The 25,783-nt window shown below is 48.8% G+C and overlaps 2 protein-coding genes across 3 annotated transcripts in view; one reads left to right on the top strand and one right to left on the bottom strand.

The window, feature by feature from the left end:
- Positions 1 to 10,716, top strand: part of CPT1B (carnitine palmitoyltransferase 1B) — a 26,193-nt gene extending 15,477 nt beyond the window's left edge. The window contains exons 12-19 of the mRNA XM_042470523.1: positions 1,079 to 1,184; positions 1,310 to 1,426; positions 2,778 to 2,942; positions 4,046 to 4,180; positions 6,305 to 6,457; positions 7,040 to 7,153; positions 7,757 to 7,849; positions 9,382 to 10,716. Of these exons, the coding sequence (XP_042326457.1) occupies positions 1,079 to 1,184; positions 1,310 to 1,426; positions 2,778 to 2,942; positions 4,046 to 4,180; positions 6,305 to 6,457; positions 7,040 to 7,153; positions 7,757 to 7,849; positions 9,382 to 9,471 (973 nt within the window). The 3' untranslated portion in view covers positions 9,472 to 10,716. The remainder of the gene's footprint in view (positions 1 to 1,078; positions 1,185 to 1,309; positions 1,427 to 2,777; positions 2,943 to 4,045; positions 4,181 to 6,304; positions 6,458 to 7,039; positions 7,154 to 7,756; positions 7,850 to 9,381) is intronic.
- A 498-nt stretch (positions 10,717 to 11,214) lies between these two features.
- On the bottom strand, positions 11,215 to 25,217 carry LOC121930308 (rheacalcin-1-like). 2 transcript variants are annotated; one of them, XM_042466469.1, is made up of 6 exons: positions 25,073 to 25,217; positions 19,001 to 19,088; positions 16,621 to 16,715; positions 14,633 to 14,770; positions 12,927 to 13,041; positions 11,215 to 11,472 (listed from the first exon to the last, which is right to left on the bottom strand). In XM_042466469.1, exons 2-6 carry the CDS (start codon positions 19,071 to 19,073, stop codon positions 11,411 to 11,413), a joined length of 483 nt encoding a protein of 160 aa, XP_042322403.1. In that variant the 5' UTR covers positions 19,074 to 19,088; positions 25,073 to 25,217; the 3' UTR covers positions 11,215 to 11,410. The 2 variants fall into 2 exon arrangements, with proteins under 2 accessions (XP_042322403.1, XP_042322404.1); XM_042466470.1 differs by lacking the exon at positions 25,073 to 25,217 and adding an exon at positions 20,997 to 21,057.
- Positions 25,218 to 25,783: the final 566 nt, after the last annotated feature.

Below are 25,783 nucleotides of genomic sequence, written 5' to 3'. Positions count from 1 at the left end.
AATAATAATAATAATAATAATAATAATAATAATAATAATAATAATAATAATAATAATAATTGTCCTGGCCTCTGGTTGCCCAGGCAGTCTCCTCGCTGACAGGTTCCTCTCTGCTCCCGTCCCACACATGATGCTCAGACAGAACAGTGCATTGGTAACAAGGGGAGACCTTGCAGATTTCTCCTATGTCGGCTGTTGTGTTTCACACAATGGAGCAGCAGAGGAAAGGGGTCCAGGATATTGGGAGGAGGCAGAAGGCAGAGCCTTTGGGGTCCAGTAGATGATGTGGGGCTAGGGAGGCATGGCCTGCCAGCCCCATGAGTACTGAGGCTGAGAGAGTGTGTGACTGTCCCACGGTCTCCCAGTGAATTTCCATGGCCACCCTGGTCTCATGGTGTCTCAGTCCTACTGCCTCCTAGGAGAGGCATTTTGGCAAGATTTATTATTCACAGGAGGCTGGCCCTTGCCTTCCTCTGAGGCTGAATGTGGGTTTCTATGGCTGAGTGTGGATTTGAACCCTGATTCCACACTCAGACCACTACATCATGGGGGCTCACCCACATATATATATATATATTTATGTTGGTGGTGGTGGTGGTGCACCTTTAAGTTGTTTCTGACTCATGGCAACCTTAAGGCAACCCTATCATGGGGTTTTCTTGGCAAGTGTCTTCAGAGGGGCTTTGCCATTGCCATCCTCTGGGGCTGAGAGAGAGTGACTTGCCCAGGCTCACCCTCTGAGTTTACATAGCTGAACCAGGATTCGAACCCTGGTCTCCAGAGTCCTAGTCCAATGCTCAAACCACTACCCCTTGCTGGCTGTCATAAAAATAAAGTAATTAAAATAAATAAATAAGGACTTAAAACCAACTATTTGCAACCTGATGCAGAAACAGGGCAGAAAGGACTCATGCTTGAAAAGCCTGGAAGTGGTAGGAATGGAAAAAAGACAGATGTGCCCATCCTCTGTGGGGGTGTGCTGAGGTGGGCTCAGGCGCCCTTCACCTGTGCCGATCATTACCTGCTACTCTGGGCCAAGGTTCCTGCTCCCAATGCGAATTCTGCTTCCTCCCTGCAGGTGGTTTGACAAATCCTTCTCTCTGGTGGTGTACCGTAACGGCAAGTTGGGGGCCAACGCTGAGCACTCCTGGGCTGACGCACCCGTCATCGGACACCTCTGGGAGGTGAGAGGCAAGTGTGGGGTCCCCCTTTTGAGCCTATGCACGGAGCAATGGGGTCAAGGAAGGATGAGGGTCATGCCTCTAGTCCTCCGGTTCATGCCTTGGCCTTCCTTCTCCTCCATCTCCAGTTCATGCTGGCTACTGACCACTTCCAACTGGGCTACTGCAGTGACGGTCACTGCCACGGGATGCCCAACACGGATCTGCCCCCACCCCAGCGCTTGACGTGGGACATTACGGAGGAGGTACCACATATATTCGTGTGCAGGTCGACCTCATGGATAAGTCGAGGGAAGGTTGCAGGGTCAAAATCCTGGGTTTTGAATTGACCCGTGGATAAAACTTAGGGGGCTATAAGGAAAGATGGAAAGGGGAAAATACCACTTCAGTCCCTCCTTCTCCTTCTCTGGACCTCTTCCAACCGATTCCCAGGCGCTGGAGGAGAGGTTTTAACATCATCAGATTGAGAAAGGAAGCAAGTGGATTTAAAGTTGTTTCCATGGGAAGCCAGGTCTTGCAAAACAGACTGGAGATAGAAGCAAGTGGATTTAAATGGAGAGATTTGTGCATAGGAAGCCAGATCTTGCAAAACAGACCAGAGAAAGAAGCTAGTGGATTTAAATGGAGAAGTTTTTTTTTCTTTAAATAGGAAGCCAGGTCTTGCAAAAGGGACTAGAGGGAGAAGCAAGTGGATTTGAACGGAGAGGTTTTTCTATAGGAAGCCAGGGCTTGCAAACAAGACCAGAGAGAGAAGCAAGTGTTTTTTAATGGAGAGTTTTTTCCAATAAGAAGCAAAGGCTTGCAAAATGGACTGGAGGGAGAAGGAATTGGTGTTCAGTGGAGATTGGGGCATCAGGCTTGCCTGTTTTAGGACCTTTCTAAGCACTAGTGATGTATGACCATCTTAGAGAGGCCAGACTGACTCCTTCTGCACTGGGCTTCCAGAGGCAAAGACACTTTTGTCGCAACTGGCCTTTGGGGGAACGGACTACTTGTGGGGACATTTTCATCATGCGTTCTCAAGATCCTATGGAGGCAGCTGCCTGGTGCATCTCTGCAGGACTGGCTGTTCTGGCTTTGACCATTGTCAGCTGCATTGGGTGTCGCTGGAGCATCCCAGGGCACAGCCAAGTCTCCCTTCCCTTCCCTGGAGGCTGCCCACTGCTCCCTCTCAAAATCCTTGTTGCAGGCTGGGTGGCTTTGTCCAATCAGAGGCATGCTCTGAACTCATTCAGCGGCACAACATTGGAGGGGAAATCTGCACACTCTGAAAGTAATGCTTTCTGTGTGCAAGAGCACCTCTGTCTATAATTTAGAATAAACCCAGCAGATGTTTTGGGGCAGTCCAAGTTTTTGCCAGATGGACCTTCTTTCTCTAAGTCCTGTTCTCTCCCATCCTGACTTCTCCCAACTGCTCTGAGCATCTTCTACTAGGAAAGGAAGGCCTCTCATGAGTCTGACGTTGTTTGCATGCTGCTGGTATTCTTGTGGTGGGGCGGAGATGGAAAGGGGAATGGAAGGGTCCAAGACTTGTGCTGTCCTGCTCTGCAGGGATGTGGGGAGGGAATTGCCCCTTGTCTGGCTTTCTCTGTGTAGTGTAGCAAGGCCATCGATGCCTCCTACAGCGTGGCCCGGGCGCTGGCGGATGACATAGATTTCCACAGCTTCCGATTTGTCGACTTTGGCAAAGGGCGTATCAAGAAATGCCGGACCAGTCCAGACAGCTTCATCCAGATCGCTTTGCAGCTGGCACACTTCCGGGTAAGTGGTCCCAGCTCCGTCACTCGCGTCAACCTCCCCCGGCTGCCCAGTGGCTGCCCAGCCCTCTCACACCAGGGGTCAAGAAAAGACACAAGCCTCTTTCTTCCACTCCTTGTAACCCTGAATATTTCTAAAGGACCAACTTCCAAATACAGCATCACCAACCTGTGGTCATCCAGGTGTTGTAGGACTACAGCTCCTGCAATTCCTACAAACAGACATCTTGGGCTTATGGGAGTTGTTGTCCAATGGCATGTGGAGGGCCACAGAGTTCCCAGCTCTAGTTTGGAGGAAGCTCATAAGGGGCTGGAATCCTGTTGGTGACTTAGGTGTTGAGCATGTGCATGCTTTGGGTGTTGCATGAGGAACAATTTGCTTGCCTCTCGTGCACCATTGAAACATTCACAGTGAAGGGTCTGAAAACCATGTCCTATTAGGGAACTGGGGATGTTTAGCCCGGAGAAAAGAAGGTTAAGAGGTGATATGATAGCCGTGTTTAAGTATTTGAAGGAGTGTCATATTCAGGAGGGAGCAAGCTTGTTTTCTGCTGCTCCAGAGAAGAGGAACCAAAGCAATGGATGCAAGCTACAGCAAAAGAGATTCCAGCTCAACATTAGGAGGCGCTTCCTGAGAGTAAGGGCTGTTCGACAGTGGAACAAACTCCTTCCTCGGAGTGCAGTGGAGTCTCCTTCCTTAGAAGTCTTTAAGCAGAGGCTGGATGGCCATCTGTCAGGGATGCTTTGATTGAGAGTTCCTACATGGCAGAATGGGGTTGGACTGGATGGCCCTAGTGGTCTCTTCCAACTCTACGATTCTTTGATTCTATGATTCCAAGGGTGTGCATGTGTGTGCAGCTTTAAAATGACCAGGGAGGTGACCAGTGAGTGTCCATCTGGCTGCAATTCTTAGCCCAGGGAGAGAACTTATTTTCCTGGATCACAGCCATGCATCCTTTGGACCTGCACATCTTCTAGTGTAGCATCTTTTTATTTTATTGTTTTTAAATTGTTATTGTGAGCCACCTTGGGCCCCTTCAGGGAGAAAGGTGGGGTAGAAAACAAACAAACAAACAAACAAACATTTCTCATTGCCTCTTCCCTCAGGACAAGGGCTGTTTCTGCCTCACCTATGAGGCCTCCATGACGCGGCTGTTCCGGGAAGGCAGGACGGAGACGGTGCGCTCTTGCACCAATGAGTCGACCGCCTTCGTGCGCAGCATGGCGAACCCAAATTGCAGTGTGAGTTCACAACAAAACTCAATGCAGTCCAGCAAGCCCACAGTCTTTGATTCTTCTCTGTTGTGTATCCCTCAGATCCAGACCACAGCCAAGGCTTGTAGATTCTTTTTGTACAACATTGCCAAAATCCGACCATATCTCTCCGCCTCTACTGCCCAGATCCTGGTCCATGCGCCAGTGGTCTCACGACTTGATTCCTGTAACGTCCTCCTGGCTGGGCTTCCTCTTTCTCACCTCCGTCCTCTAATCTCTGTCCAGCATTCAGCTGCAGGCATTATCACTTCCACCCACCGCTCTGACCACATCTCTCCTGTCTTGGCATCCCTTCACTGGCTCCCCCTCCCTTTCCGCATTCAGTATAAGCTCCTGCTGTTGACATTCAAAGCCCTCCATGGATTGGCCCTTCCTTACTTATCAGACCTTCTTTCTCCTCACCTTCCCACTCCGTTGTTCCCTCCGTTCTGGTAGGCTAGGTCTGCTGTCCCAGCCCAGGATTCCCATCCCGGATTTGCCCCATTTCACTTGCTGCCCTTCAGTCCTGGAACCTTCTTCCCCCGTGAACAAGAGCCATCACTTCTTTAACCAGCTTCAAAACGGAGTTGAAGACCATCCTGTTCAGAGAAGCCTTCCCAGGCATTGCATAATTGTCACTTGCTATTTGATGTTCTTTTGGTGCCTGTTTTATTGAATCACTTTCTGTATTGCTATGTCTTTTATATGTATTATCCTACTAGAGAGGCAGGCTAGCTCCAACAGGCCTCCCTGGAAGACGATTAAATAACCATCCATTATGAAGCCAAGCCCTCCCTCCAGTCCATCTCCCCTGATCCAGGCCTCGGAGACAGAGAAGAACTGCTGGACCTCATCCCCTTCTTCCCTTTCACCACTCTCTTCTCTTTTTGTGTTGTGTCTTTTCAGATTGTAAGCCTGAGGGCAGGGAACCGTCCAATTAAAAAGATTGTATGTGCAGCGCTGTGTAAATTTACAGCACTTTATAAATAAAGATTAATTAATAATAATAATAATAATAATAATAATAATAATAATAAGCCCCCACCCATCCCACCCTGCACCTGTTTGCAGATGCCTCCACTATCCCCACTTCCTTCCTGTTGTTCATGTGGACTGCCCAAAACATGATCCTTGCTCCATCTTGTTTTGTGGCGCAGAAAGAAGGGGGGTACTCATTCTGCCCAAAGCACCAGGACACCACAATATTAAAGGTGCAGAGTAGAACATAACATAAACCTTCTTAGATTAGGACAAAGGTCTGTCTGGAAGGTAAAAGGTACTTTGTGACCCACCTGCATGTGAGGAAAGACTTTTAGGGAACTGAGTATATTTAGCCTTGGGAAGAGAAGGTTAAGGGGTGATATGATAGCCCTGTTTAACTATTTGGAGGGAGGTCTTTAATCAGAGGCTGGATGGCCATCTGTCAAGGATGCTTTGATTTTGATTTCCTGCATGGAAGAATAGGGTTGGACTGGATAGCCCTTGGGGTCTCTTCCAACTCATATGATTCTGTGATCTCTGGGCTACATGTGCATATGTTTATTTCCAGATGGTGTGCAAGTGGCTATTTTCTATTCTTCTGTCCCAACCCAACACCCCCCCCCCCCCCGGTAGCTCTCAAACCCAATGAAGAGTGACTGCTGCTATTTAGCAGCTGGAAGAAGGAAATGTAACACAGGGAAGAAAGAAGCAGCTGGTCTTGGCTGCCTGCGAGAGGAAGAGAAATGAGAGCATGTCCCATCCGGGGGAGCGCCTTCATTTCTTTTCCCTGCCCAGCCAAGACCAACCACTTCCTCCTCCGATGAGCCACTTGTCCAGATGTAGCAGTAGCCCTCCAGGGCTTGACAGGTCCCAGGGTCGGATACGGCATGGACCTGTGTTAGGATCTTGTCCATATTCTAGTTCAATAGGATGGAGCAAGCTACTATATTGGAGGCACAGAAATGGCACAAATGCCGCTCATACTGTGCCCCAGCTAAAATTAAATTTAGACTAAACTCTAAAATCCAAAGATGGGGCAACTTTTGTGTCCTTTTGCGCGTGATCCGTGGAGTGGCCTCTGGCTGGGACTAATCCTCATCCTTTTCGCCTCCCCCCCCCGCATTCTTGCAGCCCTCCGAGTGCCTGCAGCTGTTCAAAGTGGCCGCAGAGAAGCACCAGCACATGTACCGCCTGGCTATGACCGGCTCTGGCATTGACCGGCACCTCTTCTGCCTCTACGTAGTTTCTCGCTACCTGGGACTGGACTCTCCCTTCCTTGCCAAGGTGACAATGCCCTCAGGCCACAGAGCCTTGCCTCTTACACGGGTGGATGATGGGGCTGCATCTGGGGTGTCTGGGGGGGGGCACACCATGGTGTTCCTGCATGCAGAGTAAGCGCTGTATCTTCTCAAAGAACCTCTGCAAGGCCAGCCTTTCTCCCTCATGTCATTCCCCATCGCTGTCCATCTGCAGGTCTCTCTCTGGCACCCTTTCCATCCTTTCCTCGTCTTTGTTTTGCTCATAACCTTTTTGGATGCCCATGTCAGCTGTGGGTCCTGGGCTGCTCTTGCACCACAGAATCATAGAGCTTGAAAGGATCCCTGTTGTTGTTCTTCTTGTTGTTACAGTGGTCCTTGTTTAGTTCCAGGAACCCCAGTGGATAACAAAATCCATGGATGCTCAAGTCCCATTAAATAAAGTGGCACAGTAAAACGGTGCCCCTTATATAAAATGAAAATTTGCTTACGCCGATTTCAGCTGTAGCTATTGTTATTTGTTTTGTATATTGTTTTAAATTATATTTGAAAATGTAATTTGTTTAATTGTATTTTAGAGGGAACTGTATCTTCTCCTCTCCATCCACAGGTGCTGTCCGAACCCTGGCGACTCTCCACCAGCCAGACCCCCCAGCAGCAGATCAAAATGTTTGACTTGGAAGCCCACCCAGAGTGCGCCTCCTCCGGAGGGGGATTTGGGCCAGTAAGTGTGGGCATGTAGTGTGTGTGTGCGTGTGTTGTGTAAATGGCTGGAAGAAACCCAGAAAACACGTTCAGGATGGGTAAAGGATGCTGTGAGGGTAGGTATGTGTGAGTGTCTTGGAGGGGAGTAATAGTGCCATTCTATCCTGCTTTGGTCAGGCCCCACCTGGAATACTGTGTCCAGTTCTGGGCACCACAATTCAAAAAGGATGTTGAGAAGCTGGAGAGTGTCCAAAGGAGGGCCACCAAAATGGTGAAGGGTCTGGAAACCATTCCCTATGAGGAATGTCTTAGGGAGCTGCTAGGAATGTTTAGCCAGGAGAAGAGAAAGTTAAGAGGTGATATGATATGTGTGGCAGTGGTGTAGGGGCACTGGGCTGGGTGTTACCCCTCTTCTGGGGCATCACCTGGTGCAGTCCACACCCCCAGTAATGCCACTGGCTCACTGGACTACAGCTGCCCTCCACTCACACACCGTCCCCTCTGGTTGCCCTTCCAAGCTGGCAATAAGCCCACGGGTTAAGAGCTTTCACCCACTCCTTCCACCTGCTGGACTACCCAGACCTTTGCCCCCCAAGGCCTGACCACTCACTTCTCCCCGCAGGTGGCCGACGACGGGTACGGAGTTTCCTACATCATCGCTGGGGAGAACCTCATCACTTTCCACGTTTCCAGTAAATTCTCCAGCCCTGAAACGGTGAGCCTGGGGGAGAGAGCGAAGGAGGGGGTTGTGGTGGCCCAGCGGGTGGCAGGGGTGCTCCAGGTCAAGGCCAGAGGAGGCCCCACTTTTGAGGCACGCTTCGTACCTGTGCCCAGTTGCAAGCCCCGGGAATGGGACAGCGGCCACATTCATTTGCATCTGAGTAAAGCATCCTTGACCAAGGGTATAGTCTTCTCTTGCTGACACATGCTTTGCAGCCATCCTGGCCAGAGTTTGGAAAAGTCACTGTTTGGGACTTTTATGTCCCCAGAATCCCCCAGCCAACAGGGCCACCAAATATGGCTTCATGCAAGCTTTTAGACTTTCTTGGCCACATCACTGTGTCTTCTCAAAAGGAGACCCTAGCCCTAACCCAGATCTTTGGGCTGATCTTTGTGTCTGTGCTAAGCAATGTACCAAGGGAAGCAGAGCATTAAAAGGGAGGAAGGAGGAAACACTGGAGGGCTCAGCCCAGTTGGATGTCTGGCCGGGGAACGGCTTGAGGTTCCTCATACCTCTGTCACTGCATGTGATGCACGCATCACAGACCCTAAGCGTTTGCATTCTCTCACTCCACAGCCTGGGCTTTGTGGAGCTCTAGGACGAGAGCATCACTATCAAAGAGTTGGAAGGGTTTCCCATAGTCCTAGACCTAGTCCACAGTGTGGAAACCCACAGCAAAAGCCCCCCTAAGAGGGGACCTGCCAACATCTTGCAAGCCTCTGATGAAAAAGAACCCATCCCACTCTGAGGCCTTCCTTGCACAGACTGGTTTTTCCCTTGCATTGCGATGGTCTGTTCCCACCTGCACTACAGCTCTGGAGACCAGGGTTCGACTCCCAGCTTGGGCATGAAACCCACGGGTTGACCATGGGCAAGTCACACTCTCTCAGCCTCAGAGGATGGCAGTGGCAAATCCCTCTAAACAAACAGTGCCAAGAAAATCTCATGATAGAGTCGCCTAAGGGTCGCCATAAGTTGGAAACAGCTTCAAGGCACACAACAACAACAACTTCCCTAAAGTAGTGCAGGTGGAAGGGAAGGCTCCCTCCCCCCCATTGCTATCCTCATCATCCACATCCTCATCATCTTAATAAATCAGTTACTAGGCCAGTGTGATGTTGTGGTTTCAGCATTAGATGACAACTCTGGAGACCAGGGCTGGAATCCTTGCTCAGCCATGGAAACCCCTGGGAGACCTTGGGCAAGTCACACTCTCTCAGCCTCAAAGGATGACAATGACAGATCCCCTCTAAACAAACAGTGCCAAGAAAACCCCATGATATGATTGCCTTAGGGTCACCATAAGTTGGAAACAACTTCAAGGCACACAACAACAACAACAACAACAACAACAACAGGCCTGCTCAGATACGCTGCTTGGCATTTGAGACCCCTTGCCCCTCTCATGGTGGCTGCTGGGCAGCCCCTTTCCTCTGCCTGCTTGGTTGAGATATAGGGAGGGGGGATATTCTGCTGTGGATCCACAATCTTTTTCTCTTGCTTATCTTCACCTCTTATCTTCACAGGACTCCAAGCGTTTTGGGAGGAACATCCACCAGGCGATGCTGGACATTGCAGCCCTGTTCGAGATGCCAACCAAGAAAATGGCCAACTGAGCCAAGGGGCATGTCGTGCCTGTGATGGACCCCTGGACACACTTGGACCCAGATGCCGAGCCAAGCCAAGCCATTGCAAGGACACCATTGCCTCCCGGCTGCAAGCAGGCCACCCATCAGCAGATCCCTAGGGGTCTATGGGGGGGGGTCCATGCCAGCCTCCCTCCGGCTGTGGCTTTGGCCTCCAGTCCTCCCTGCTCAGAGGAGCGCCTCAGAGAGACCCAAGGAACTGTGCAGATGGATGGCGGGTGTCGCTGTGATATGTCTCTCATAAAGGAGGATTGTTTTGGGGAGCTGTGCCTGTGTGGACATGAGTCTAGATTTCGGAGTTGCTCTCTGGGCCAGCGAAGGAGAAGTGGAGGCACTGCTGCCTGGAAGTTGGAGGGGCTGGTTTGTGTTTTTGGGATGGTGGACCCATTGGATGACCGTGGGCAAGAAGTCATACTCTCTCAGCTTCAGGGGAAGGCAGTGGCAAACCTCTTCTGAACAAATCTTGCCAAGAAAGCTCCATGATAGGTTCATCTTAGGGTCACCGTAAGTCGGAAACAACTTGGAGGCACACAACAACAAACAACAAGATGTCACACAGAACACCTCTCTGTAGCTTCTCCAACTTGTGGGTCATTGTGGCTGTAGAATAGACCCCTGCCAATGAGGGTTGACCCAGGGAAGGCATGGATGGGACCAAGGACGGAGCCGCTGTGGGGCTGGGAACTGGCAGGATAGACCAGGAGGTACTCTCCAAGGGGGAGGGAGAGATAGAGACTCCCGCGACAACTAGTTCCCCACAGAACCAGCCAGTTGCCAAGGGGGAGGAAATGGTCTCCTGCCCTACTGATTGCTTTGGGGCATACCCACACACGCAAATGGGGAGGGGAGGCTGTCAGGATTGCACAATGGGCTTTGCTCCTCATGTGGGCCTGTTGCATTTCTGGGCAGCCAGCCTTAGCCACCTGGAGCCAAGGGTCGCTTTCAAGCTCCCAGGTAGATAGGGCAAGATGCCCATGGCAGCCAGGGCCCCCTTGGCTATTGGGCTTGGCTGCAGGAAAGACCCTCCAAAAAAGAAACGCTGTGCCATGGTCTTTCAGGTGCAACTTGCATGGATGTGCCATGAAGCACAGGACAGGAATGGAAATGGCTTGTCCCTGGTGAAGGGTCTGGAAACCATGCCTTATGAGGAAAGACTTAGGGAACTGCTGGATATTGGGGTTTAGCCTGGAGAATAGAAGGTTAAGAGGTGATATGATAGCCCTGTTTAGGTACTTGAAGGGATGTCATATTGAGGAGGGAGCAAGCCTGTTTTCTGCTGCTCCAGAGAGTAGGAGATGGAGCAATGGATGCAAACTACAGGAAAAGAGATTCCACTGAAACATGAGGAGGAACTTCTTGAGGGTAATAGCTGTTAGTGTGATGGAGTCTCCTTCTTTGGAGGTCTTTAAGCAGAAGCTGGATGGCCATCTGTCAATGGGGATGCTTTGATTGAGAGTTCCTGCATGGCAGAAGAATGGGGTTGGACTGGATCAGGGCTCTTTTGGGGTCTCTTCCAACTCTAGGATTCTGTGATTGCACTAGCCAAGGACTCTGGGTTAGCTGTGGAACTGGGACTCCCCCATCACCATCGTCACTATCTCTGGTGCCCCCTCCAAGCCTGTTCAGCCAAGTAGGGCCTTTCTATATGGGATGATCCCCAAACCTGAAGATGCAACTCCATCCCCCCAAGAGAAGAATGGAAGAGACCGAATGCACTACTGTGCTCAGAAGCAATTTTATTGTGGATTTCATAGTACTGGGAACCAGAGAGTTGGATGGGGAAAGGAAGGGAGGGTTACTTAGGAGTGGGAGAGTGGTGGGAAGAGGCAGCCATGCAATAGGTGAGACCTCCATAGGAAGGGTCCATAGGAAGGGCCAGGTGGGCATCTGTCTTGGCAAGGGTCCAGCCCTACACCTTGCAGAGGAAAGGGTTGCGGTCGAAGCAGGAGTCGTTGTCCCAGAGCAGGGACCCTGGAGGAGGAGAGGAAGAGGAAAAGGTCAGTCTTGGAGAGAGCAAGGGGCCAGGGATGGCCATCTGCACCCCTCTTGCGCCCCATAAGGACATGGGATTGTAGGGGGGCAGGCAATGGCCCCCTCCCCCAAAGGCTCTCCCTTTCCCACCAGAACCATGCATTGACTGCCTCTCCTCAGCACTTGTCTTTATGGCATTGCATAGCGTTTACTTAGCAGCACTGCTATGTAAAAATATTTAGGAATGGCTCAATTTAGGATGAGTCCATCCTAATAATCCAGTTAGGAATGATTCTTACATACATCCAATCTGGAAAGTTACTTCTTAAAAGTAACATATTGCATGAAATGGTGCAAAGCCACACACATATCCCCAAAATATGTTGTCACTTATTCCTCTACTCATTATGTTAAGCAGGATAAGGACCCGTCTTTAAAAACAGCCTTAAGGGTTTTGGGTTTTGGGAAATTGCTTGAAATGCCTCCCAAGGTGAAGGGAAGGAAAGTAATCCACAAATAGAAAAAGATATTGGTTTGCGATGCCATCAGTCATTGTGCAAAAGGGATGATGTTTCTCCTCCTCCTCCTCCTCCTCCTCCAAACGCATTGGCCTCCAAAGCTGTGTTCTAGCACAGGATTAATTTATGGAACTCACTGCCACAAGACAGGATGGCTATCAACTCTGGTGGCTTTAGAGGGGGGTTGTTGTTGTTGTTGTTGTTGTTATTATTCCTTGTTTCATCCAAAATTAGAACACGAAGTGGCTTACAAATCAAGAAACAATAAAATTAATATCATACAAAAGTGAGCGTTAAACTAGAATTAAACTAGAATCAAACTTTTCTAGACCTCATGGCTTCAGAGGAGTTTATCACACTGGGGCTAATTTCAGCATTAAAGAGAGATTCAAGCGCATATAATGCATCCCACAAATAAACCAGAAACGGTGAATAACTGTGAGCATGATTATCACACACAATTGTACAAATGAAGTGATATCGAAAATGCATTGTTGCTGAAATCCAAAAAGTAAAAAAATGCACATTAATGCTTCTTTGTGACCACTTTAATGGCAGGTTTTGTGCAACGTTGTGTGAAATCATTTCGCGAATTCCACGATGTTTCCTGGATAGTCACAGGATAAACTCCTGATCTCCTTCATGTGATAAATGCCAATGTCTGGGTCTCAGGGATCCAGTTTGGCGGACTCTGGCTGTGTGTGGTTGCCAATTCCACCTCATCAGTAGGGCTCCTGTGTCTTTTGCACAGCAGGCAGGAATTGCAGTCACCACAGTCTGCAGCCCTGAGTTCCAGAGATGCACCACATGAATTGCGGAGGAGGAAAAGTCCTGTGTCCACCCTGTTGCATCTGACGCAGAGCCACTTTCCTAAACCTGCCATCTGCCCACAGGGTGGGCTTTTGTTTCCTTCCCCCTCCAGCCCCGGTCACTCACCTGAAGACTCGTCCAGCAGCGCACAGTGTTCGCCCTTCAGGGCAAAGTAGCTCTTGTTCTTCTCCCAGGCAGAGTAGGCCAAGGGGCTGCCGTCCACCCAGCTCCAGGCGCGGCTCTGAGGAAAGCAAGAGGAACCCCATTGGCAGCTTGGTGGGGCCACCCAGAGCACCATCATCCTCACCCTGAAGGCCACAACCATCCTGCCATGATTTTGGAAGCTAATGGCAACCCTAAGCAGGGTCCATCCTGGTTAGTCTTTGGCTGGGAGGCCATCAGTTGGGGAGCCCAGGCATCTCCAGGTATAGAGGTAGAAAGAGGCGCCTGGCTGGAAGAAACTCAGATGTAGTTGTAGCTGCCAGGCAGAGTTGGCCATATTGGTCCAGGGTTTGGGTCTACAGAAGGACAGCTGGACAGGTTCCTAGGCAGAAGGCCCCACATTCAGCATCTGGTAGTGTCTCCTTGAAATCTTGCAGAGCCTCATGGCTGCTGGCCAGAGCTGGCAAAACTGGGCTAGGTGGCCCCATGCATTATAAGGGCAGTTTCCTAAATCCATAAATTCCTGCTCTCATCTTATTTTGGAAGCTATCTAAATCCTGATTTGTTATTCTTTGGATGGGAGGGAAGACCAGGCAGGATCTCCAAGCAGTTCTGGGGAAGGAATCCTGGCTGAACCCCTGAAGACGTCTATGGCTGCCAGTCAGAGTTGGCAAAACTGGGCCAAATGGACTGAGGGTGTGAAGCAGGATATGGGCAGTTGCTTATGCTTGTAGGTCCTCAGTTTCGCTTCACTTTGGAAGCAAAGCAGAATTGGCTCTGGATAGCACTTGGGTGGGAGACCACCAGGAAATTCCAGAGACCTCCAAGGAGGGCTAAGGCAAGACCCCCCGCCTGAAACTCTGCAGAGCATGGCTGCCAGTCAAGGTCAGTAACATTGGGGCAGATGGATCCCAAAGGGGTCAGCTCAATGTAAGGAGTCATCTCTGTCTCTGTGTTCCTTTTTGCAGGAGTGGGCACCCAGCCCCAAACCCTCTGATGAGCCTTGGGGACCCAGGCTTGAGAAGACATGGCTTCAAGAAGGTAAAATTTAGATATGTGGGTCTGTTAATCTGGAATATCAGTATGCAAAGGGATCTTGCAGCACCTTTGACACTAACTGAAAGAAAGAAGTGGGTGGCATGAGCTTCTTTTGTCAGATGCAGGGACTGAGCTGGGCATGAGTGTTCATAGACATAGGTCTACCTCCTCAGATGCATAGAGTGAACTGGGCATAAGCTTTCCCAGATGCTTGGACAGAACAGAGCATAAGCCTCTGCAGACTTAAGTTTATGCATGGCATAAACAGGTAATAAGCTTTCATAGACTTGATCTTCTTCCTCAGATGCATGGAATGAACTGGGCATGAGCTCTTGTAGACTTGATCTACTTCCTCAGATGCAGTGAAGGACCAGGAAGGACCAAAGGAAGCAGACCAAATCTATGAATGTTTATGCCCAGTTTATTCCATACATCAGAGGAAGCAGACCTAGAAAAGGTTCTGCTACAATGCCTTTTGCTCAGTTAGTCTCAGAGGTGCTATACTATCCCTTTGCATGCCTTCAGGGGCACGCAGTGGCAATAGGGCTGGCAGTCCTGAGCCAAAAGCCCAGCTGGAAGACCTCTCCTGAAGCCGGGGGTCCCCCCACTTGTTCGCTCACTCACTCACTGACCCTGTTGGGGATTGTGAGCCCGATCCAGACGTCGTCGTCGTCCCACCTCTGGGCCCCTTGCAGGTAAGTGGCCACGGCCTCATGTTCGTTCTCATCCAGGATGGAGGCCAGGTGGCCCCCGCGGCGCCGGCACTGTGCCTGGAGGTCGAAGGAGAGACAGGGAGAAAGCATGGTCATTTTGTGGGTCCAAGAGGCATGGTCCCTTCCCCACTCAGAACCCCCCAATCCTTCCTGAACCTCCCAAACTGTATGTTGGGATCACCAGCATTTTGGGAATGACTTGAGCAAGACTGAACTGGGAGCCAGCTTTCAGTGTCATGCAAGGCAGAAGTGAGCATGAATCAATACAGAAGGCAGGCACTGCTGTCTAACACACTTTATATTTTATTTAGACCAGAATCCTTTGTTGTGGTTGCTGTTGTTATTACTTATATAGCACCACTGATGTACATGGCGTCTTACAATAGAACAAAACACTTACGGAGTTTATCACACCGGGCGAATCCCGTGCAGAAACTAAGCTTAAACTGAAAATGACATTTTTCAGATGGCGTTTGGGGTCAACTCAAACAGAAAGTTGAAAAAACCCACATTTGCAGGATGTTTTGCGGACAAGGTTTGCGTGGAAGAGAAATAATGCGAAAATAGCCCAAACACAAAGTCGTCAAAATCAGATCCTTTTTACTTTTGCTAAATTCTGAAAGTATGAAGGAGCTTTCTGTCAGGATTATTTTCGCCTTATTTCTCTTTGACGCCAACGCATCTGACAAACTACACTTGGATTTTGCCAATTCGCTCTCCATGTGATAAACTCCAATAATTACTTAAATATAAAATATTAAAATAATAATAATAATAATAATAATAATAATAATAATAATAATAATTAGTATTATTAGTATTAGTATCCCGCCTCTCTGTGTCACACAACCAGGATGGCTTACATGTTAAAACATACATTCCCGTACCCCAGTATCCCACCACCCCCTAAAATACAATTAAACAGCCAGCCAGAGAGGACTCCTTGGTAGCGATCTTACATGGAGGAGATGGAACATAACTTTATGCTCACAGATGTAATGCTGCCTTGTTACTTAATTCCTACAATGTGCAACCAAAGGGATATGTGCTTCTGCATGCATAATGCACACAATGCTCAATTGTGTGTCTTGTGTCAGAATTGGGTGCAGTTCCAGGCCTCTCCAGTGTGTCTTTGGGTGTCGAACACTGACACGCATGACTGCCATGGCATGTGCTTTACTGGTGGTCCATGATGCAGCAGATGAGACTCAGCAACAAAGCATCCCAGCCTTTTTGCTGATGGGGCTCTAGCACCCCTCACCACCAATAGGAGGATTGGGGCCCTACATTCATTCTACTCTGACTTATCCCTTGGCTGGTAATCAGATCAGATTCCTATTGCTGGACCTATAGAGAACCCCTGGGGGTTGGGACTTGATGGGATGCGATGCACTCTTCCCTCATTCTTTGCCTACAAGGAGAGCAGCCCAACCCAGGTGTCCCATAGGTCCAGTGATAGCAATTTGATGTCAGCCAAAGTTGGGGGGGGGGGAGGAGGTTCTCCCATTAGTTTGGGCTGTCATGTGTCCCATCAGCTGCAAAACTGACCACCAGTGAAATTTTATAGCAGTAACGTGTGTATATTTTTGGCACTAGAAGAACTTTTGGGGAAGACTGAAACTACACCCAGCCCTGGCTCAAGACACCATGTGCAATACGCAACAAGCACAGCACATATGCACACCCATGTGCAGCGCATATGTGCAACCAGACAGATTATGTCACCATGCATGATGGCACCGCACATGCAGTTCTGTTTTTTCAGCTTTGAATTGAATGTGGCCATTCTGTATCAGACAAGGATGTCCAACCACTTCCATGGGGGCACTGAAGCATGCAAATGCCACCCATAGGATTCTCTCCATCCCCAGTTCGTGGACCCCCCACACATAGCCTGCCCCACTCACCTCCGCCATCTGCCAGTTCAGCTCCTGAGCAAAGTAGCCGTAGCAGCGGCCATTGTAGGAGAGCCAGTTGGTGGGACAAGCTGCCACCTGGGCGCCTGACAGGGCAAGGAGAAGGGTTGGAGACATAGGAGAGAGACCCAAAAGCGCATGCAATGGATGCTGCCCCCCCCCAGGACAGGGGCAGCAGATATTAATGTTGCAATTCAGCCATATTGGCATGACCCCCACCTTTGCTGAATGCCCACCCCAAAGGCCAGATATTGACTCCCAATGAGAGACGAGAAGCAGAGGGCATTCAGCTCTTCCACATCCCTGAATAAAAACCATGGGTTTCTACACTTTCTCCATTCCTGTGGTGGACAGAAAGGATGTGACCAACAGATTTGAGGGGCCTCCTTGAGACCGGACTGGGATGGTCCAGATTTCCCATTGTAATCATGGGATTGCCCCTTGGAGAAGTCAGCGAGGGTGGGTCCTGGCGGAGTTATTAAGCCATGTACCAACCACCATAGCTCTGGTGATGATGATGATGATGTTCATATGGCCCACGTCTAGCATACATGAGAAAACATTTATGTGGTTGGAAACTGAGTTTTCCAATCTCTGCTTTGAACAAGAGAAATAGCACAGCTTTCCCCCAGCTCTGTTTTAACACCTTTGCAAGGGCTGCTTTTGAGCACACAAGAAGAAGGCATGTAGGCATGGCATTTACAGCCAGCCCTCCTTATCCATAGATTTTTTTTATCCACGGATTCAAACATCCACGGCTTGAAAATACATTTAAAATATACAAATTTCCATAGTCAGACCTTGATTTTGCCCTTATACTGTATAAGGGGCACCATTTTACTATGCCATTATAATGAATGGGACTTGAGCATCCATGGATTTTGGCATCCATGGAGGGATCCTGGAACCGAATCCCAGAAAATACCAAGGGCCCACTATATTTATCCCCTCTTGACCCATCACCATCCCTACAGCAATCTCCAGTGTCTGTGTGTATATATATATATATCCTGCCTTTCTCCCAAAATGGGATCTGATGTTTAAAAGCATAAAATAAATATCTAAAAACCATTAAAGCATCTCATCTATCTTTTTAAAAAAGAGTCCAACCAAAGGAAAGTTTTCTGGGCTCTGCCTTGAACAGCAAACGTTCTACCATGGCCAACCCAAAGTAGCTGGCAGCAACAAGAGAACCAAGAACAAATCAAAACAGAGATAGATAGATAGATAGATAGATAGATAGATAGATAGATAGATAGATAGATAGGAGATAGATAGATATGCATTTTGCTGGCGATGCACTTTTCCTGGGATTCCTCCCCTTTACCCAGGCCCTGAGACCTGGAAATTCAATGGAGTGCTAGGGAACAGATGGATGAAATACAGTCGCCCCTCCATTTTCGCGGACTTCAGGGGCAAACGGAGGGAGAAACAATGGGGGGCACACAGCTATTCAAGCCAATGGGTCTTGAATACCTGTGATTTTTGTTTTCATGGGGGGGGGGTCTGGAACGGATCCCTGCGAAAACAGAAGGGTGACTGTAGATTGATCTGAAGAAGTTGGCTCAGTGGCGATATTAAGGTGTCCTGGGGGTACGGACCGCACCAGGTGGCACCCTAAAAGGGGGGTGACACCACTGCTCCTCAAACGCCTGCATTTTGGAAGAAACTGGCCTGTATCTCTTCAAAATGCTGAAGATGGTGGCAGTGGGTTGAGGCTCAATGGGAGCAGAAAGGAGGGGCCCCAGAAATTCAATGTTAAAAAAAATTGAATTAATTAAAATGTTCTTAATTTCATTAAAAACACCACATTTCACCAAATTTTCACTTCAACCCTATGAAACTATGTATATGTCAATGCATTAATTCTGCACATATGATATTTTGATTTAAAGGTATAATTTAAAATTTTGCTGGTTGTTTATGACACAACATTGAGAGATATATGGGAATTAAGATTTATGAGTACAAAAAGCATTACTACAGTGTGGTATGGAAGGAGGGGGGTGACACCATGAGTTTCCGCATGGGTGACACCAACCTACTACGCTGAGTAGGCTGAAGTCTAGGACACCTCATGCTGCCAACTTCTTTCTTTCAGTTAGTCTCTCAAAGGTGCTGCAAGATCCCTTTGCAGATGGATGGTTGCAAGAGGGGTGTGCAAGAGGATGAGTGTCCAAAAGTGACGTTGCTTTGAATGGGAACCGGTCCATAGCAGCTTGCAGGGGAAGGGGAGTGTTTACAAGGCAGTGCTCTCATCCTGAGATTCCTCCCTCTCCCCCTGAGGATTGGAAATATGGATCTGGGTGGGAAAGAAAGGAGGGAAAAGAAAGCGTTGTCATTCCAGGGAGAGACTCTAAAGAGGACTCACCATTACTGCCCATGAATGGCCCGGCCAACAGGCATCCCAAGAGCCCAAGGCTGAAGAAGACCTTTGGAGACATTTTGGTCCTTTGGTTCTAAGAAAGAGGGAGGGAAGAGGTTAAGGGTGGATGAGTGCCCTGCACCTTCCTATTCTCTGCTGGCAGGATGGCTTGAAGGACAACCCCAAAACGGGCGACAGGAGCGGATGGTGACATTGGGCCAACCCTGCTTGGGTGCTACTCATTTTTCTCCAACTTCATTAGTGGATACTCCGCAGTGCTGACTTGTCTGCCCTCCTTTTGCTTTGCTCAACTCAGGTCTGCAGTGGCTCTCCAACAGGATGAGGACCAGATGTCCTAACTGCAAAAGAGGACAAGGTACTGCAAAAGGTAGGACCTTCAAGATAAAGGTAGAGCCTGACCACATGAAAGCAAAAAACACTGATACAAATGTAAATGCATGTGTCTTAGTCAGAGAATCATAGGATCCTAGAGTTGGAAGAGGCCCCAAGGGCCATGATCCAGTCCAACTACATTCTTCCATGCAGGAACTCACAATCAGAGCATACCCGACAGATGGCCACCCAGCCTCTGTTTAAAAGCCCCCAAAGAAGTCATAGTCGTATTGAAATTCCTCCTGACAGAGAGTTGAAATGTAGGACATGGAAAAGGACGCTGTTTGGCCACGATCTTTTTGCTTTCATTCCAGCTCAGCCCACTCCTAGCAGACAGATCACAGATTCCCAGAGGAAGGAGGGACCCACATCTAATCCAAAACCACAACTAAAGCATTCCTGGAAAGAATGGCCACCCAACCTCCGCTTAAAGGCCTCCAAGGACAGAGAGTCTGGCACCTTGCAAGAGTGTCCATGCGTTCCTCTGTCGTACAGCTCTTGCCACCAGGAAAGCAGAGGCACACTCATAAGTTCCATTGGTGGCACCTGCCTTGCTCTGAATCTCTGGCATTTGTCAGTTTTGACCTGGAGACATTTGCTCTGCATCTTTTTGTTGTTGTTGCTGTGTGCCTTCAAGTTCTTTCAGACTTATGGCGAGCCCAAGGCATCATGGGGTTTTCTTGGAAAGATTTATTCAGAGGAGGTTTGCCCTTTCCTTCCCCTGAGGCTGAGAGTGTGTGACTTGCCCCAGGTTGTCACCCAGTGGGTTTCCATGGCCAAGCTGGGAATCAAACCCTGGTCTCCAGAGTTGTAGTCCAACACTCAAACTACTAAGCAACTTTGGCATCTAAACAGCAGAATGAATGCAGTTTGACACCACTTTAACTGCAGTTCTATGAATTCCTGGGATCTGTAGTTTGGTGAGATATTTAGTCTTCTCTGTCCAATAGTTCTGGTGCCATGACAAACTACAGTCCCCAGGATTCCATAGCATTGAGCCAAGGCAGTTAAAGTGGCATCAAACTGCATTAATTCTGCTGTGCAGATGCAACCCTGACTCTGAAGCTGGGTAACAGCAAAGTGCAGACCCCCCAAAAGGCTGCTTGTGCCCCTTGACTCCTCCAAAATCCCTAGACCTCTCCTGGAACTGACCATTCACCTTTGAAAGAGCTTGCAGCTTCCTGCGCTGTTAATACAAGAAAATACCTACAAACAGCCCCTTCCAGTGTTAGCCACTTATTTTATTCTGCTTTTTTGTCTATCCACGAGCCCCTTACTTCAGTCTGGGGCAGAAACGTGGGCCCTAGACCCACCACAGTTGCCCTCCTTTGCTTCCAAGGCAGCCATTGCCACTTTGGGCAGAATTTGCCAAAGGGTGCATGCAGCCACACTTAGGCAATGGCATTCTTTTGCAGAGCGCCAGCATTTGGCAGTCTGCTGGCCAAGCTTGAGTAGCGTGGGGTGAGTTCCCAAAGCAACACTCCCCTTGTTCCATTGGGGCATGCTTTTAATATCAGTTGGCCAAGCTATTAATAACATCAGTCTATTAAGCCAGCCACATCGACCTGAAACCCAAAAGCATAGCAAGGAATGCACCGGAGAGACTCACCTGTCTGTGTCCGCAGGGATGCGATGCCAGGTGAGCCACCAGTGCTGAACCTGGTTAGTGTCCGCTGTATTTATAGACAGTCCCAGTTTGGGAAGATCCTGGTTTCTGGAGTCAGGGTTGTAAGCCAGGTGGCAGATGCGCCCGTCCCACCCTCCCAAGCAAACAGAGATTAGAGGGGCTTTCATTTTCCCCAACAGAAGGTCTAGGACTCTGTCCTTTTATCAGAGAGATCAAAGGCATGGGCTGGGGATGAAAGGGCCGGAGGGCGCACAGGCCCTCCATATCTGGGACATGGATCACAGCAGCCTCTCCCGCCTCCTCTCCCTCTCCTTCTGTCTGAGCCTCCATAAAAAAGCAGAAGCCATCCTCCTTAAAACAACAAGGCAAATCCAGTCAGGCATTTGTAACTCAGCCTGTTATGTAACTCTTATCAATGCATCAATGTGTTTCTGCAAAAACCACAAGACTGCCACAAAAGTTTCCAGAAGATGTGCCAGGAGGCCCATAAGCAGATTGGGCAGAGGGCAATCGCAGGGAGGACTGGCATAAATCTTTCTCCTTCTCCGGCTAAGATACAGCCTGGAAACGAACAACACTGACAACAAGGACTACCCTCCTGTACTTGTCCAAAAAGGATGGCGCTTCCATTGGCAGACCCCATTGAGAGTCCAAACATTCCCCAAAGTGGCCACCAACTGTGGCAAAGCTGGCATGCTATTTCCTCCTGGTCTTCCAGGAAGCAAACATAAAAGGGACGGTGGCACAGTGGGATGCTCATCCAGGTCTAAGGAGGGGTTATACTGTAAATATTTTATGGCTTGATGAAACCTTCACCTACAAGCAGATGGGCCACGGGTGCAATTCCTGCGGCGCAGATGAAACACTTTTCTGGCGGGTTGCTGAAGCACTCTGTGCCCAGTTGCAGCTCCTGGACCAGCCTTAGGGAGGATGGACTCTCATACAGAACATGGCAATCATCCCATTTCAAAAGGGACACTTCAAGGTGGCCAGTCTTTGGGCTGCTGGGGCTAGACTATATCCCAGTCCCAAAGCAAGCATAACTGGTTTAAAAGTCCCCTCGAGCCACTAAGAGTGTGTCACCACAGCAGCTGAATACTGCCTTATCTGTCATTATGCTATCCTTCAGAACACTGGTTTTTGCAATGTTCAAACATTTGAAATAGTCAAAGATGTACATATGTGTGAGGTGTGTGGCTTCAGGTTGTTGTTATTTATTTATGGTATTTATACCAAATGGTATTGTTTCCATCTTATGACAACCAAAAGAGCCTTATAGCATTATTAAGCCAACCCAGGAGGCAAAAAGATGTGTGGGGGGTTTTCCCATAAAAGTGTTGTAAAAGTGTCCCATTTGCCAAGCAGAAATAATCCTTTCTGCAAAAAAGACACTTTTGCAAAACTCTCCCATGCTTTCACAACCCGAATAAAATGAGAATCATGGGGAGGGAGAGGCAAAAAAAGACCACGCCGTCTTTTCATTTGCCTGACGAATTTGTTTAATAACACGTTAAGGCTCTAAGACAAAACTATTGTGAGGTTTTCTTGGCAAGGTTTGCCCAGAGGTAGGTTTGTCATTGCCTTCCCTTGAGGCTGAGAGTATGTGACTTGCCCAAGGTCACCCACTGGGTTTATTTGGCCAAACTGGGATTCCATCTCTGGTCTCCGGAGTCATAATCCAGCACTCAAACCACTACATGATGCTGGGCAAGTCACTGTGTTCCCCAGTGGCAGGCAATCTGCTGCCTTGTGTTGTGCGACAACCAGACCTGAGACAACCAACACCTTCCCCATCGACACAATGAGAGTTCTGGCTCTGGCTGGCAGCTGTGCCCTCCGATGGCTTGCATGTTGTTGCTTCTTCTCACCTTCCTCCAAGCAATGTGTGCATAACATACACTTGGCATGCAAGCGCAGCCAGAAACCTTCTGTAGAACATGTCAGAACTGGGCATTTCTTTGGCCCTCGGAAGACGCTGGGCCCCACTAGAAATCCCAGTAGAAATCTCACGGAGGACCAGCATCTTATGGAGGCAGCATGAACTGTGAGCTTCCACCAGTGTCCAGCTGGTAGCTTTGGTCATATACAGCAGCCCTTCCTAATTCGTGGGGGACCCGTTCTGAATCCCTCCCCAGCAAAAAAGGGCGACTCACAAATATCTGAGTCCCATTGAAAATAATGGCGTGACTCTCAAGGTGAGTGCGTGGGGCTGCACACAGGTGTGCACTGCCATTTTGTCCCTCCAGCAAAGAGTGAGACTGCAGACTCCACAAGTCTGCAAAAGGGAGGGACAAGTGTGTGTATCTCAAATACGGCAGAACATACACCTCCAAAGACTTTGTTCAGAGGAAACCAAGCCCAGTTAGGCCTTACATGCTTTCAGTGCTCAAAAAAGCTGACTTTTGTCAAGCAGCATTTTGTTCAAAGTCCAGTTCCAGGAAGAGGGCAGGCAATTGGGGCCCATGCTCTCCGGCCATAAGTCTCCCATATTTTGGGGAATGCAGAGGCTGGGGGAGACCAATGGAAGCTGATCTGTTTTAAGAAACAAACCTTGCCCTCCTCCCTCCCAGTCGAGTCCCAAGTAAGACGCCAGGACTGGCCCAGGCTTCTCTATGGAGGAGGAGGCAAGCTTTCTTCAAAGTTCAGAAGAGCTTTTTGCCAGAAGTCCAAGGGATTCAGGCAAAGTATGCCTCAGGCATTGATCATGGAAGTATTTTCCATCTCAAAGGGAAACTTCTCAGACCTTAAGTTGTTGTTGTTGTTGTTGTTGTTATGTGCCTTCCAGATATTTCTGACCCTAAAGCAAACCCATCCCTGTGATTTTCTCAGCAAGATTTGTTTAGAAAGGTTTTGCTGCAGTAACTTTAGTGTGACTTGCTCAAGGAGACACAATAGGTTTCCATGGCCAAGCGAAGGTTGAAACCCTGGACTCCAGGTAGTTGTGGTTGAATGCTCAAACCACTAGGCCACACTGCCCTCATCCTTCCTTCTTCTTGAAGTACCCAGCTTGCTGGGGGCAATTCACTTACAGTTTCGGCCCCCAAATCTGCCCTCAACTTATGCATGAGGCTGATGGTGAGTAGAACCCCTTTTTGGTAACCCGTGAGTAATTTGGAGCTTGTTGAGGGAAACTGGCGCCTCGGAGGAAGAGGCTGCAAGTTCCTCCTAGACGCCCCTTTTGCTCAACAAGGTCCTGGTTATTAAAGGATTTGCTTAAGTAAATACTCCTCTTTGTGTGCAACTGTCTCTTGGACACGGAGGTAATCTTCTTCAGAACTTCCCCGCTGATAACTCCGATATCTCCAGATCTTTTGCCAGAACAAAGGCGCTCTTTAGAGCCTCGCTCTGCAGCTGTGATGCGGACGCTGCGCAAAGACGCACGATTCAAAGACAGCCCTCCAAAGTCAAGGCTGCCTTTGGAAGCAACCGCAACTTTGCATCTGAAAGAGGAGAATCCTCACTTTTCTTGCAAGGATGCTGAGTCCATAGCCATAGGCCCCAGTCCCCCAGGTCTGAAATAACTGGGAACGCATAGGAGTTTATCACACCGGGGCTAATTTCGGCATTAAAGAGAGGTTAAAGTGCATTTAAAGCATCCTGCAAATCAAGCGGAAATGGCGAGTAAATTCAGCGAATGATTATCACATGCAAAGCGATATCGGAAATGCATTGTCACTGAAATCCCCAAAGTAAAAAAGATGCATGTTAATGCTTCTTTGGGACCACTTTAATGGCAGGTTTTGTGCAAAGTCGTGTGAAACCATTATGCAATTTCCCCAGGATATTCCCAGGATAAACTCCCAATCTCCTTCATGTGATAAACTCCATAGATAGACTTCTATGCATGAATACAGACACATAAGAGGTCCTTTCCCTCTACAGCTATCAAGTGTGTTGCATTGGTAGAAAGCGGTGATGCCCAAATCTTGGTCCACCGTCTGTTTTGGACTTTAAATCCCAGAATGCAGGAATTCCTAACAGCCAGGGATTCTGGGAGCTGACGTCCAAAACATCTGGAGGACCAAAGTTTGGGAGCCGCTGGTAGAAAGACTCCTTACCTTGGGATACACTCAGGACTCTAATGGCGTCTTCCCTGGAAAGGACACAAACCGCAGCAAATGGACGCCTTTTCTTAGAGAGGCAGTTGAGGGGTTGCTTTTATACTATTTCCAGCCAAACCACAAAGGAGAGGAACAGACCGAGAGGAACGCAAGCCATGCATTGACTTCTGCAAATTCAGCAAAAGCCCCCCTTGGTCCTGTGACTCCATTGGTCTTAAGCAACCTTTGGAGCCACTCCTGGCCTCTTCCGCTTGTGGCTCAGGGTCTCAGGGTTGCATAGAACAGTGGGCCCTTGTTGTCTGCTGGCCTTTGGTCCCAGGACCCACCATGGATACCAAGATCCACGCATGCTCAAGTCCCATGACATACAGTGGCATAGGAAAATGGCTTCCCTTATATAAAATGGCACATTCAAGGTTTACTTTTGGGAATTTCTACCTTTCGGGAATATTTTCAACCCACGGAGGGTTGAATTTGTGGATAAAGACTCTGGAGATGCGGAGTGCTGACTGTAATACAATATCCATGTTTGTTGAAATCACCCAATAAATGTTGTCTTCTCTTTGCTCGGCTTCCCAATTGTTCATCCAAATGCATAGGATGGATCATCTTTTGCTGACTTCGCCTCAGTTACAGAGTTTATAACATTTTCTTCAATATCTTATCTTAACTCCTCTCTCCAAACTACTACAAATCCCATCATTCCAT

Source organism: Sceloporus undulatus, chromosome 5 (genome assembly GCF_019175285.1).
Source record: "Sceloporus undulatus isolate JIND9_A2432 ecotype Alabama chromosome 5, SceUnd_v1.1, whole genome shotgun sequence".
Lineage (NCBI taxonomy): Eukaryota > Metazoa > Chordata > Lepidosauria > Squamata > Phrynosomatidae > Sceloporus > Sceloporus undulatus.
This window is presented reverse-complemented; position numbering and strand designations above follow the sequence as displayed.

Bases quoted from the DNA above. Each gene is read 5' to 3' on its own strand.
- LOC121930308 (XM_042466469.1), bottom strand. From the start codon at position 19,073: ATGTCTCCAAAGGTCTTCTTCAGCCTTGGGCTCTTGGGATGCCTGTTG. The intron at 14,771-16,620 runs GTGAGTGGGGCA...TTCGACCTCCAG, and splicing joins TGAACTGGCAGATGGCGGAG to GCACAGTGCCGGCGCCGCGG. The intron at 13,042-14,632 runs GTCAGTGAGTGA...TGCTTTCCTCAG, and splicing joins GGCTCACAATCCCCAACAGG to AGCCGCGCCTGGAGCTGGGT.